The following is a 14,377-nucleotide window of genomic DNA, read 5'->3' as shown; positions in this document are numbered from 1 at the left end:
GAGATTTGGTGAAGCCAAAGATTAATTGAGGAGAAAAACGATTTTTCAAGGCTGATATTACACGTCTTTTCAAGGCCCCACGGGCGTGATGGTTTGATTGATTGGTTATAAGAGAAACGATATTTCTTAGTTAATTCAAAATTTATTTTATTAGTGTGACAATACGATGTTAAAAAATAACTCCCCCTCGGCAAAATTCCTAGCTCCGCCCCGTCTCAAGACGGGGAAAAAGGGAATTGGCGTTTAGGTTTGGCAACAAAAGGCAAGTTCATCCATTGTAGGATAAAAAGGTCTCATCAAGGCACCTTGCTCACTATAAAACTTTTTTCACTGAAATACACATCTGACAAACATCAATGTCTTGATACATTAAAACTTAAACGAGTTTAAGTTCTTTATAGTGTGATGAGGCATGACGCTGAGCTTTAGAAATTACAGGAAAAAGAACAAGCCACTCATGGCTTATTTTTCACTGATTAAATTACCAGAATCCGCCATGAATCCAATGCTGAAGCCGAAGGTAATGCACGTAAGCAGCTTGCCATCATCACCCTTTATGTTCATTGTTAGTGTGTATGATCCCTGCAACTCAAGTAAACAACAATCACAACTCTACAGATCGCACATAGTCGGCAGAGAGAAAATAGATTAAGACGGTATGAACATACTAAAAATGACTGATAGATATTATAGTTCGAATAGTTGAATTTGAAAGATGCAAAACGATTTATATAAATAGTTGGACAAATATGGCTTGGTAATGTAATGTAATGTACTGATTGATCAAGGTAGGTACAGATTCTTCGCAAAATAATAATAAGTCAAGAACCAAGAATTTTGTGAACTGTTTATGCAAGTACTTAGAAGCATTAGATAAACTGAAACCAAATAAAATTTACATTTTGGGTTTTTTTCTTTACAACCAGCAAAATCTTTTCTTTTAACTATTTCAACCTGTTGTAGACTCTTTCTTCCTGATTCTTGACTATGTCACTGCCCCCAAAACAATGTCATTGGCTCAATAATTACAGCCACTTGTTCTAATTAATTGACAAATGAACTTGCTACGAGCAATTAATCTGTACAATATGACAGACGAGGTTTTCTAAATTTTTTGGCTAAATGGAATTAACCAAGCATTTAACTCTGTTCCAGATTATATCATTAATAATATTCAAATCTTTGCAATCAAACTTCTAATTATGTTACTCCATCTCCCTTTGTGTATCTCTCTCTCATGTTCTAACCAATTAACATATGTATTAAAGGATTAGTAATAATCAGTTTCCAATTAGTGCATAATTTTTAAAATGTTTCAAACTATCCCACTGTTATTGAGGTATTGCCAACTTTTTTAGTGCAGATGGAGATTTCAGTTTCAGATGATGAAATCGATTTTCCTTACACAAAATCATATTTTTTCCTACATGCTCTGTAAAACGTGGGATCTGCTTCAAACAATAAATCGTATTAGGTGAGGTGAAGACTTAGATGGATTTGGAAGTACATGTCTTTAGGATAAATTAGTTACTAATCCATCTTCAAATAGGTCCATCTCACCTTAACATATGTTTTTCTCATTTTATTATCTATTGAAGGATACACCTATTTGCTCTCGTGTAAGTTTTTTTTTTCCGATATAATCTCACACATTTATTTATCATTCTCATCTCTAATTTCCAACTCGCTTAATGCTAACTCATAAAGCATGGTTGGTCGCACCATGACACTCTAAAGTTTATCTTTTAACCCAAGAGGGATGCAACAATCATATGAGATTTTAGAACCTCTCCATTTTAATAATTCACCACATTGGTCAAAAAAGCAGCAGAATCAACCAACCATACTTAGAAATTGCATGAAAACATCAGACAATCAACCACACTATTATGAGCAAGAACTTTCAAGAATCTCTCACCGGAGGAGTTACTGATGGTAGAGTCTGCTGATGAGATAGCACAAAATCACCAGTGGTAACCGGGCATGATGTCTCCTTGCAAAGATCTATCTCTTCATGGTCCACATGGAAAAAGAAATAATTGACATCAATTATCAACTTCCCCGCTGATATCTCATCCCCTGCGTCAAAACATCAAATTAAATATGTGATCAAGTAAAAGATAGCTATCAGTGTGGCTCATTTTTATTCTAGAAAGAAACTAATTTCATTTTAAAAATAACAGTAGGAAGATGTCAATTTATCCTTTACAGTAGAATATGACTACTCTCAAGAAGAACTGAGGTGAGATACAAGTAGTACAACTGAAATCCAAAACATAGCTAATTGATAAAAATGGTTACTAGCAATGGCAACAAAACCCTATATAATATCTTCTTGTAACAATAGGAATGGTTAACCAACAAAACTAAGCATGTTTCTAACTTCATGTGTTTGCCCATCCACAGACCCTAAGTGGAAATAGCTTTCAAGCACCATGTAGACATCCATTTAATATGCTCTATATTTGTTTAAGAAAAAAAAGTTTTTAGGTCATCTGAGAATGAAGAGAGAGAGAGAGAGAGAGAGAGACTTCAGATATTGATAAATTCAAGCTCCTTTAACAACTTTTAAGTGATGTGGCAATATAGCAATTTATATCAATTCAGTTGGCCCTTCCAACAATACTGTGCAGTGCACTATTGCCATAGGCTTCCATCTAATTCACAATCACTATGTAAAATGGCTCAGAAACTGAAGTGGCTATCCAATTTTACAGATCAAACCATTTTTGCAAATCAGCTTGCCAATTTGATGGGTCAGTCCACTTTCGAGTTCAAAAAACAATTAATAAAATCAGTTGTATACATTTGTATAATTGTCCTATGTTTATGTTATGTTGATTTGTATATTTTGTAAGAAATATAAAGAGTTCTGAAAGATGACCTTGGGAAATAATTTAGGTAGAAGTTCGCAAACTAAATGAAGGAATATTTGAAAGCTTGGCACATCTCAAACAGAAATGGCAGCTCGTTAGTGCATCTATCAGTTGAAAGAACCCACATTTGAAAGTGTCGTATCAAAATGCAACATGGTGTTTGCTCAAGAGTAAAACAATTTGGAGCTTTAGATGAAATCTAGAATAGCATTTAGAGTAAATAAGAAGTCAGAATAAACATTTGGAGAGGGTTACGAAATTTAAGATTTTGCTTCTCTCCTTGGCAGAGATTGGTACTGATGCAAAGCCCAGCAAAGCATGACGCTGATAGCAAAGACCGTAATCAGTGATTCAACTTTGGGGCAAGGTTAACATCTATTCAATCTTCTTTTCCACTAGCCAAGGTTATTTCTGTCATCGCCTATCTATTATGTGCAGGGTCTATCCAAACTGATTCAGATATTCTCTACTCCGACAAGACAATAATATCTCCAAGAACTTCTGGCATCTCTATTATTCAACTTTGATAGATTCTGTTGTTTGAGGAGCTCTATATGCATCTCTATTGAACAAAAAGGTCAATTTCCTCCAAATTATTGTACAACAAAAGATTGAGGCTTAGATAAAACTTCTGGCATCAATTGGCATGACTATTTGCTCTATTCATGGTTATTCTGTCCATGAATTGAGCATTGTGGATCAGGAAGGGACAAAGAGCTTTGTCTATGTTTAGGCCTCACATGAGAATCTAACAATGGCCTTCTTTTACCATGCATCTTAAAAATCCAATTTTCAACATCACCGAGTTGGCATAGTTCTTGTAGAGGCTATACCATACCTCAATTTATCTACTTGTAAATCTTCATCGCTACTTTTGAGTATTGGTTGTGATTGAGGGCATATGGATTTACAGTACCAGGGAAAATTCTAAATGAAAAATTCTCTCAATATGAATTTAAAGTTTACAATTTCATTGTGCTTAAATGGAATTGCATTATCATGGTATATTTTTAATTGAAGTTTCCTTGAGAATCAAAATGCATTTTTTGTGTGTCAATTCCATGATAAACAATAGTAAACTAATCTTACAATTATTGACCAAAGAAAGCAATGACATGCATACTAAAGGAGAAAAACGATGAAAATAAGTGACACTGCAAACATGTTTACCAGTAAATGCCGAGATATTGAATGTAGTTTGCTCGCCCCTTGTAATCGGATATGGAGAAATGTCAACTCCACTAACCTTGACAGGATAATTAGCGTTCTTTTCTGCAAAAAATCACACAGCGCATAAAACAAAGTGACGCAGACTAAAAGAACATGTCAAACAAAGCTTCTAAGAACAAAGTTGCATAAACGTGTTCATGTAATCACCCCTGAGAATAATGATGATCTCATTGCATTCACTATTTTAACATAAAAGCAAGATTAATTTGTGATTTTACATAGGCGCCAACCAACCAAAATTAGTGACCAGTTGAAGTTGATAGAAATTGCATTAAAAAATAGATCTACTATGCCAAGTTACATTACACTCCTACCAAACCAGTAACTGACTGGTCATTACAACTGAACTCAAACTCTCTAACCTAATAAGGGAGTATCACCAAGAAACCATTTTTAACACGAAAACTTGCCCAGCAACAAACAGGAACCTCAGAAGTAAATAAACTGTAAGTTTCATAGAATCGCCAGAGGAGAAAAAAAGAAAGGTGAAGGAATAACCGCAGTATTTGATGGAGATGGAGAAAGGATCCAAGCAAAATAGCAGAAGGGAAGGAACTCAGCGGTGCAAGAACCACGACGCTAAGCTTCTTCACTTGAGATTGAAAAAAATCCTTGTTATTTTTGGACCTACCGTACAAGCAGGCATATGATCAACCGACTGGTGACCATCACCAAATTAATCTACGTATAACTGGGCTCAAAACTCCTTAACCTAACAAGGGAGTACCACCAAAACCCCAATTTTAACGCACAAAACCTGCCCAGCAACAAACCGGAACCTCACTAAGAAACATAGAATCGACCAGCAGAGAAAACAAAGAGATGAGGGGAATAACTGCTGTATTTGACGTCGATGGTGACAGCACAAGCACGCAAGAAGAAGAATTGGAGAAGGTTAAGCACTAGATGTCTAGATCTACGCCCCCTTTAAGCTCCTTCTGAATCCTTGGTAATTATAGTACTGCCGAACATGTGGGCAACCGATCAACTGATTAGTGACCATCGCGAACTTAATCTAAGTACGATTGAACTCAAAACTCTCCAATCTAAAAAAGGATCACCACCAAAAACCCATTTTTTAACACCGTAAACCCATCCCAGAAACAAATCGGAACCACAGGAGTAAATAAACCATAAGAAACATAGCATCCATCAGCAGAGCGAAGGGAGAGGTGAGGGCAATTACTGCAGTATTCGACGTCGATGGAGACGGCGCAAGCGGCCGAGCAGAGGAGAACGAGAAGCGAAACCACTCGGTTGTGCGAGATCGACGCCATCGATAAGTTTCTTCGCTTGAGATCGAAACGAATCCTTCCTATTTTTGCTTCGTCCCCTTCGTTGATCTCGTTTCTTCTTCTCCACGAAAACGAGAGGGGAAATCACGAAGAGGATGGAACTTCTAATTTATATCTAAAATTCTTCAACAATACCATTTTATTTCTTAAAAACAAATAAATAAATTTTGAGGAAACGTCCTTAAAAGACCTTGAATTTTTAGTTTTTCTTCAAAAATACCTGATCTTTTATAAATTACCTACCTAAGCCCCTTATCCTTAAAATGTCCGTCCTCTAAACTCTTAAATTTAATTAGGTTGTGAAAATTGTAGTTAGAACATAATAAATTATCTAATGGCTCTTTTATATATCATTATTATTAAGTCAAATATTAAAATTTTATATTTGATAGATGGCTTAAGAATTCAACAATATTTTAGCACTAAATCTCGATTACAAATTATAAATGATAAACTATTGATGAATTAATGAAGAAAACAACAAGAAAATATCTCTTGAAATTGCAATATAATGAATGATAAAGTGGATCATCTACCAAATCCTACGAATCCTTGTTACGCTGATTCGCTTCCTGATTTATGATCCATAGTTTGTTGATCATCTACGACCGTCGATCACAAGATCCACGGTCAATATTATGATATCACCGCCAGTTCATTCCGCAATAAAACAGTTAAGAAATAGGAAGAAAGGGACAAAAAGGATGGCAGCCTCTGCTCAAACTCTCCCTCTAAATCCTGGCATTTCAATCCTTTTTTTCTTTCCCTCTCTTAACTTAGCCATCCCTTACATAAAAAATAAAATCCACCGTCTCAATAATTTTACACGATTAATCCCACGACTATTCATATTCAAATAATGATCAAAATTTATCTTTCTCCTATTTATTATTCTCTCTCCTTCGCTCACCTCCTTCCAAAGGAAACAAAACGTTAATCTCAACATTGTTTTAATAGCTTTTGTTCAAAATTATTACTAATTTAATTAACATTATTATATCGAGGGTAATATCATATTAAAACAATATTTTTTTAATTGAATTAAAATTAATATAACTTTTGAAATGGTATATTACACACGTTATGTTACTTAGGAGAGCCAAAAATAGATACAACTTGTTAATTCAATCTGATCCTAAAAAAAAAAATCAAGTTAGGATTATAAAATTTTTAATTGATTTGGATTGAATTAAATTTGAGTTGGATTTGGATGGAATTTTGAATTGATTGGATTTAGAGTTTAGGAAATTTTTTTGAATTAAATTAAATTTTATTTTAAAAATTAAGATATTTTATGTAATAATATATAATGATAAAATATTAAAATAAAAATAAAAAATTATTTTAAAAAATAGAATTTTTTGAATTATTTAAGTTTTTCGAGTTGGTCAAATTATATGAGTTTGAGGTTTAAAATTTCAAATTGAATTCGAGTTCGGATTTTTTTTAATAATATTTTATTTCAATCTGATTCAAACTAGAATGGATACTTTTAATGATAACACCTAGTATATGTTTTTTTATTTAAAATTTAAAATTTAAAATTTAGAATTTAAAATTTAATATAAAAATATTCAGCTTAAATATCGAGCCCCTTGCTATGGTTATTACTAATGGGACTTTTAAAATAAAGCATTTACAATAATGATTTTTATAATTATTCTTTTTATAAAACTCAATAATGAGGTATATTGAATTTAATTAAAATACCAAGGTGTTATTTGGTAAAATGGCCATGAATAATTGATCTAATTAATTCGTTAAAGTTTAAGCATGAGTTGGTGATGAGTAATGTAATTTAATAGGTTTGGGTGAATGGCTGATTTTTGACGATAATTTAAAAAAGGCTGCTTTTTTAAATTTTCGCCCTTGATAATTTTGCAGAAGGTCAAATATAAAAATTATGAAAAATTTTGGAATGACAATGTTAAACGTTCGTCAAATGGCAGCAGGAGGTAAAGTGCAAATATTCGTAAACTTTGGGGGGCAACTAGAAGTTTCTATGACAAATAAAACTATGCCCGGAGCCCCTCTTCTCCTTCGCCTCTCTCCGCTCCGGGCCTCGCCTTCTTTCCCCTCGAAACCCTAGCCATGGCGGTGAGAGGCTTCCGCGGTGTCAGGGACGACCTCTCGGAGCTAGGACGCCACCTCCTCGACATCGCCTGCTTCCTCTCTCCCCTCCTTCCCCCTCCCCACCGCGAGTCGCCACCGCAGTCCCCACGCCCCGCCTCTTCGCCCTCGCCCCCGCCGGCGCGCGCCTCCGCGAGGGCCCTCTCGGGGATCCTCAGCGACCTCGCCGAGATCGGAGGCGGGTTCCGGAGCGGCTTCAGTCGCCTCTCGGGTGCACTGCGCGGCCCTGTGGATCGAGACAGGGGATCGGGAGATCGCGCGGGAGAGTCTTGGGAAATCGGGGTCTCGGAGGAGGTTCTTGAATTCGTGGAGGATCTCGTCAAGTATCCCGATTACTGGCTGGAGTTCCCGGTGCATTTAGATGACGGTAAATCCTTGCTTCGCAATTAAAAGATTGATTTTGAAAATTTCAACTTCCTTTCTTCTCCATCAGTTGTCTGATTAATGCTGTATTTTAAGAAGGAAGTAATGGAGAAAAAAGTTTTAAAAGGAATCACTTATCTTCTTTCCATCCACTTTTCACAATCTAGTCAAAAGTTAGTTTTAAAAATAGTTGTTTTTCTTCTTTCCTTCCGCTTTTCACAATCTAGTTTACAGGCACGAAATTTGAAGGAAGTAATTTCAGTATTCAGTATCAAAAATTCCTTTATCTCCACATCAGCTTGGCAAGAAATATAGTAAAAGATTTTTATTGAATAAAAATTCTTCCTTCACTCATCTTCCTCAAACAGAAGAGAGTGAACAAAGGTAAAAATATAGTAAAAAATTTTCCCCCTTCCCTTTCGCTCTTATATGTCTGCACGGAAGTTTGTAATAAAAAAATTTATTATTTTGCTGGGAGATTAAACCTTTTGATTTTTTTTCAGACAGAAAATTCTAAGCTTTTATTCCCAAGTATTTGCAATTGCTACTATTGCTACCAACTTGAAAGTGGAAGTTTGGTTCTTTACCAAACACATTAATGATGATGGTATCTAGAAATTTATGTGCATCAAAGGTGAACAAGCTAACTCAAAGCTGTATTTTGCTAACAGTGTCTAAGTGTCTGGTAAGCAATTGATAGTATTTAATTGCTTTGATTTTTTTAGCTATAATTTGGAATTGGTATTTATTTGTTAGGGCATAGGTGTTAAATTAATTATCAAGCTCTAACTCAGTCAATGCATTAAATATAATCAAGATGTTAGGTTAGACTTTAGATACGAATCAATTTGTGATGCTAGAGATGTTACTGGAGTTAGCAATACAGGATAGTGCTAGCATAAATTTCATTTTCTCGACCACTTGTTTGAACTATAATTTTGGAAACTTAAAAGTGCTTCTCTGCTTTGTCTTTTCTAACCCTTCATCAATTAATTTCTTCAATCTAGTTACCTCCTGTTTTTTCCTCTTTTAAGAATCAAACATATCCTTTCTTTCAATATACCTTGCCACTTGGTCTGTACTCTCCCTCTTCCATTGTTGTTACCAATGAAAGAGCTGAAAATCAAAACAATTTGGTGACCTTCCATTTTTTCCATACTTTTGCTAGTTTCTAGCAACTTATCTGAGTTTTCGATACGTGACATTGAAGCACATCTTGTCTATTCCATCATATTAAAGAGCTGCTTCACTTTAGCATCTTAATGATCCATCTAATGGCCCAGATCAATGAAAACTCAATCTGGTAACTGCTAGCCCATCTTTAAGCAAAGAAAGGGTACATGCCTATTTTTCTCACACAGCTTATACAGTCTAGTCTTACCTCTAGGATTACTGCAGAATGATTGGATCTACTCTTTTAATCTTATGCTCAATTGTGTATGCTGGTGGTTTCCTTTCCTTTTAACTCTGCTTTGGTGACTGATGCGAAATTCATCAGTTACCAAAAAAAAACTTTTCAATTATGCTAAGTATTTTTTACATGTAAACAGACTTTGCAAAGTTCACTCCTGTTATAGCTAATATATTTGCTATGCTTGATGCTTTATTATTCAAGAAACCAAACAATGGTTAACAGTCTCATATTGTTTAGATCTCAGATGAAGTCCTGTGACTTCTCAACAATTGTCCACATCAACACTAGGTGTAAAACACTGAATACATACACCATTGCTAACTCTTTCCATCCACCTCAACTTATTGTGCTTGTGATACTTGGAAATGAAAGGATTATTTAGATAACATTGGCTTGTTGGTTTAATATCCCTACCAGAAATAGCAATTATGTTATTTTTTTTATAAAAAAATTATTTAACTATATTTTTATTCAAACTTGTGTAGTTATGATTGCGATGCTAACTGTAGGCTGATCAATATTTTTTAAAATTTGCAGAGTTTCATATGTCGCGTACTCAGAAAGAACACATTACATCAGTTGAACATATCAACCCTAATTTACAATCTCTTCGACTTAGACTTTGCCCCGCACGCATGAGTGAGGATTCTTTCTGGAGGATATACTTTGCATTATTGCATCCTAAACTCAACAAGCATGATTCTGAGTTGCTATCTACTTATCAGGCAAGAAAATGACTTCTTACATTACTTACAGTTTTTTCTTAAATAAAAGTTAAAATCTTCATGCTTATAACTCCAAGTGACTCATGATGTCTCCAAGTGATTTTCTCTTATGTTTTCATGTAATAGTCTCTCTTGGAAAATTCTTATGGACATGCTTTGTGTTGTCTATGTTTATCTTATTGAACCTATCAACAAAGTTTAAAATACCAGCATTGGCAGCTGCCAGAATGTTATGTTTTTGGTGCTGACTGGGGTACCATATTTTGCTATGGGATGGTGCTGATTGTCACTAATTATAAGTGAAGAAGCAGAAGGAGAGCAAGAGGAAAAAGAACAAGTCCTCTCCCTCCCTCCCTCCCTCCCTCCCTCCTTCCTGTTTCACCTTGATAATCCTGCCCAACTCTTACCATCCTTGCCCTGATTTCGTATCCCTTGCTCCCTCCCTCCCTTCCTGTTTGACCTTGATAATCCCTGCCCAATTCTTACCATCCTTGCCCTGATTTCATACACCAGGTAGACCCCATTACTTCTCTGAGATCTTCTCTTAGGTAACAAATTTGAAGATAGTATGTATAAGCTAGACTTGTACTTTCCCATTGGGTGCAGCGAACCCAACTCCTGCCTACTGAATGTTGATTGGTATTTACCACTATAGATGCCTGCAGCAGGGCACCTGACACCTGTGAACATGTAGATTTTTTTTTTTTTTACTTTCAGATATATTTTTTTTTACAATAGATCCAATGTGGTATAAGCCTTCCCCAGGACCTGCATTGGTGCTTCCCCAGGACCTTGCATTGGTGAGAGTTTCGTGCACTGGACTGCTCTTTTTTTCGAGTGTTTATTCCTAATAAACATTAGCATGAGCACACATAATCCCTGTAACAAGATGCAACATTTTGTTAGAGATTTACTGGCTTACCATGAATTTGTTTCTTCCAATAAATTGTTGCTAGCTTTAGGATGTACTCATGGCAGTTTATCTGTTACCAAGGCGAGGAAGAGTGAGGAGTCAATGATATTGGTATCAATGGGTGATACTGTATTTTGGACATTTCAATTTTCAAGTTGAACTGAGCATGATTTTCTTTGAGCAAATCCACCATACATTATGGTGTTGAAATTAGTCCACTTTATGTACATGTCAACAAAATGAAGATATACCTGTTATAGGCAAAAATTAAACTCTTAACAGGATGTCAATTGCTTCTTCTGCTTAAATTTGTCACAAGCAATCTATTCTACCTATTGGTGATAATTTTAATCTGTTGAAAACACTAGGCTGCGAATTGCATGCTATTACACATTGTCTTGGTAAACACAACTACCAATGTGTTCAATTTGGGTCAGTATTGTCAATTTCCTGAACTCAAATTCTAGCTGATTATTCATTAAGTTAATTGTGTTGGCTTGTTCTTTGACTACTCATCCTTGCACAAATCCACTATCTTTTCTTTTCTCTATAAAAAGAATTTAAAAGCATCTATTCATTTGATATGTAAAAGAGCTTCAAAAAATGATGTGAAATTCTTCTGAAATCAGAAATCTTCCAGTTCTAGTTTTTTTTTCTTCTAGTTTTATGACCAAAACCTTACCTATTTACCCAACTTCTGTTAGGTGCACTTATCTATAAGTTTTGTTGTAGAGTAGTATGCATTAATAATCCTATCCTAAGTTACATAACATGATGGAGTTATTTTGAAGACCTATATACAACCTTGCATGGTTCACTAGGGGATCGTATAGAAGTCCTCATTAGGTGGGAGTTGTGACTTCTTGTTGTTTCCACATGTAATTGTCATACAGGTTTGAATTTTGTTAGACATGAGTATTCCAACGTGATCCTTATCAAGAAAGATAGGCACTTAAGAATGCTAAACGTTTGGTTAAAAAGCAAAGAAAAGCTCTAACTGAACACAGATCGAGATTTTCAATTTTAACATGGTCGCTTACTTAAAGTATTCTTTTCTTGTAATTATCAATCAGCATGTTATTAACTTCTCTGTTTTGAAAGAAAGATTTGTTTAGATTGTTAGATCCAACTCCCAACAAAGGTTTAGTAGGTACCTGGTGATTTTTCAAAAACCTTAGGCTATCCATTGTTAGAGTATGCCCATTGTTTCATTCCCACTAATCTCAGCACACGTTAGTTTAATTTATTGTGTTGTATATCAGACCATGCTCGTTTAGCGTTCCCCTCTATTTCACATGAGAATCTTTAATTTTTAGATTAAACCCTTTCCTCATATCCTAAGCTTAGGCTATGCAATATAGTCACTGAATCAAATTTAATATTAACACTGGCCAGCTCTGGATCTGGATCTTTTAATCTAATTGACATATGTTGGAGACAAAACGCACATACTTACTCTAGGCATTGAAAAATAGCCTTGGTAATTACTATCCTTCAATCCTCTCAATGCCTCAGAAGATAACTGATGTGGAATTAGATAATATGGTTGTTTTTTTTTTTCCAAAAGAGACTTCTTTTTTTTCTTTTTGCATCATTATATTTGGCCTTTACCTTGTTGACGAATCAAATACATAGAAAGTTACGACATATGACATTTTTTCTGTGTATTTGGTGTTGCTTAATATGTTCACTGTTGTTACATATGGTTTATCTCAAGTTTTAGTCCCAGCTTGAGTTCTGGTACATGTTTGGACTTGTGTTCCTTAGATTTTCACCATTCCATTTCTTTGTTATGAGAATGTTTACAGAGAAATAGAATTGAAAACTTGCGGCTAAAACAAATTTTAAAAAATTGTTGAGACATGAAATGAATATTGCAGAAAATATTTTGTGTAAACAAAGTCAAGTTATAAAACTAAATAGAACTTCAAATTACCCCATTAATCTTGAGTCTGCATCTGCTGCTTTAGAATGCAATTCTTCCATTCAAAACATTGTTTGCCTAGTTGATGCTAATTTAACAAGTTCATCCAGACATCAATGAACTTGCTTATAACTGTCAGACTTGTGACTTTTTTTCTCTTTTGTCGATCTGCTTCAAGAATGTTTACTAATCCTATCTTTTTGCTTCATTTGAGAAGAAAAAAAAAAGGATGTTTTGAGTCATTATTGCAAGTGTATAAAGCCAGTATTTCCTTCTGTGATAGGACTTGTTTGTTAACCATCGAATTCAGTATGTATTTAACTTTTAGATAATGCCTCCTATACGACCTTCTCCAAAGTTAGCTATTCACTTTGGGTTTTTGATGCATGTCCTTTCGTTTGTCTTATTTTTCTCAGATTGTGGACTCACTGCGGGCAGCAGCAAAGGAAATGAGCAGTAGACCGACTGTACAGTCTCACAACATTGATTCACAGAGCTTAGCTTCATTGGCTAGCGAAAAATGTGGCAGCATCCAACAGGAGCATAACAATGGATGGCAAGATGCACGGATGGCGAAGACACAATCGCAACAAAGCATGGATCAGTGGTCTGAAGTGTCTGGTGCAGCCTACACTTCCGACGCAACAACAAGACTTAGACCTGATGACATTTCATCAAGGGGTAACGTCGACGAGGGTAATGTTTTGGTGATGGAGAAATACATGGATTCACTCTTGACAGCAGAACAGGTGTTACATTTGCCTTATTCCTTGAGGAGGAAGCATGCCTCAGCAAGTGAGGAAAATTTGGCAATGTATCGGAAAGTGTCGAAATTGAAGATGTCGTCCGACGAGGAATCTAGTGATTGGCAACCCGTGGAGGACTCAGACTTTGAAGTCTTAGAGAAATCATCGGTCGAGAGGAGCCCCGTGCATCTCTACAGCCCCACATAAGTTTCCTTATTTTGATTCATTGTAAACAAACACGATCAAGTTCTTCATATTGCTAAGATGATCAACTGCCAAGTTGTCATAAAGTTGGCACTCTGGAAGCAAGTTTATCCCTGTATATTTCTGTAATTATTTATCCTTATATCAGATTGAAATCTGATATCGACTTTCTTAAGTATTCGAGTTTTTTTTTTCTTCCTTTCATCCATGATGATATTTTTTTGATTCGTGATTTAATTTAGTATTGCGCCATTCTTCTATGCAATGTCATAGTTTGTTAGATCTTCCTTGATAATATTGATGTAATCAGCAATTTTGAACCATAACCTTCTTGAAAGATTATGGGTTGATATTTTTTGAATAAATCTTTAGGAATTGATTTTTTTAGTAAAAGATAGAATTTGTCATTCTAGCGGTTCTATATAGTCGATTTTATAAAAAAAATTGATAAATACTAATTAGTCCTATTGATTATCTTTGAGGTGACCAGTTAGGTTCAATGGAAGTTTTCACCGACTATCAGGGTAAATCGAGAAATGTACACAGCGGTTAATCCA

The 14,377-nt window shown here is 35.2% G+C and overlaps 2 protein-coding genes across 2 annotated transcripts; one reads left to right on the top strand and one right to left on the bottom strand.

Moving 5' to 3' along the window:
* Positions 1 to 275: 275 nt before the first annotated feature.
* Positions 276 to 5,490, bottom strand: LOC141827423 (phosphatidylglycerol/phosphatidylinositol transfer protein-like). Its single transcript, XM_074714662.1, has 4 exons — positions 5,293 to 5,490; positions 4,047 to 4,148; positions 1,919 to 2,079; positions 276 to 582 (listed from the first exon to the last, which is right to left on the bottom strand). Exons 1-4 carry the CDS (start codon positions 5,381 to 5,383, stop codon positions 463 to 465), a joined length of 474 nt encoding a protein of 157 aa, XP_074570763.1. The 5' UTR covers positions 5,384 to 5,490; the 3' UTR covers positions 276 to 462.
* A 1,969-nt stretch (positions 5,491 to 7,459) lies between these two features.
* On the top strand, positions 7,460 to 13,995 carry LOC141827659 (uncharacterized). The gene is made up of 3 exons (XM_074714961.1): positions 7,460 to 7,898; positions 9,846 to 10,033; positions 13,287 to 13,995. Exons 1-3 carry the CDS (start codon positions 7,493 to 7,495, stop codon positions 13,821 to 13,823), a joined length of 1,131 nt encoding a protein of 376 aa, XP_074571062.1. The 5' UTR covers positions 7,460 to 7,492; the 3' UTR covers positions 13,824 to 13,995.
* Positions 13,996 to 14,377: the final 382 nt, after the last annotated feature.

Source organism: Curcuma longa, chromosome 4, assembly GCF_044706935.1.
Source record: "Curcuma longa cultivar G26 ecotype Majalengka, Jawa Barat chromosome 4, ITB_CL_G26_1.1, whole genome shotgun sequence".
NCBI lineage: Eukaryota > Viridiplantae > Streptophyta > Magnoliopsida > Zingiberales > Zingiberaceae > Curcuma > Curcuma longa.
The sequence above is the reverse complement of the archived record's forward strand: the minus strand, read 5'-3'. Positions and strand labels throughout refer to the sequence as shown.

Coding starts and splice junctions, on each gene's coding strand:
- LOC141827423 (XM_074714662.1), bottom strand. CDS start 5,383: ATGGCGTCGATCTCGCACAACCGAGTGGTTTCGCTTCTCGTTCTCCTC. Junction 2,080..4,046: donor CAATATCTCGGCATTTACTG/GTAAACATGTTT, acceptor GTTTTGACGCAG/GGGATGAGATATCAGCGGGG. Junction 583..1,918: donor TACCATCAGTAACTCCTCCG/GTGAGAGATTCT, acceptor CTTGAGTTGCAG/GGATCATACACACTAACAAT.
- LOC141827659 (XM_074714961.1), top strand. CDS start 7,493: ATGGCGGTGAGAGGCTTCCGCGGTGTCAGGGACGACCTCTCGGAGCTA. Junction 7,899..9,845: donor CCCGGTGCATTTAGATGACG/GTAAATCCTTGC, acceptor TAAAATTTGCAG/AGTTTCATATGTCGCGTACT. Junction 10,034..13,286: donor AGTTGCTATCTACTTATCAG/GCAAGAAAATGA, acceptor TATTTTTCTCAG/ATTGTGGACTCACTGCGGGC.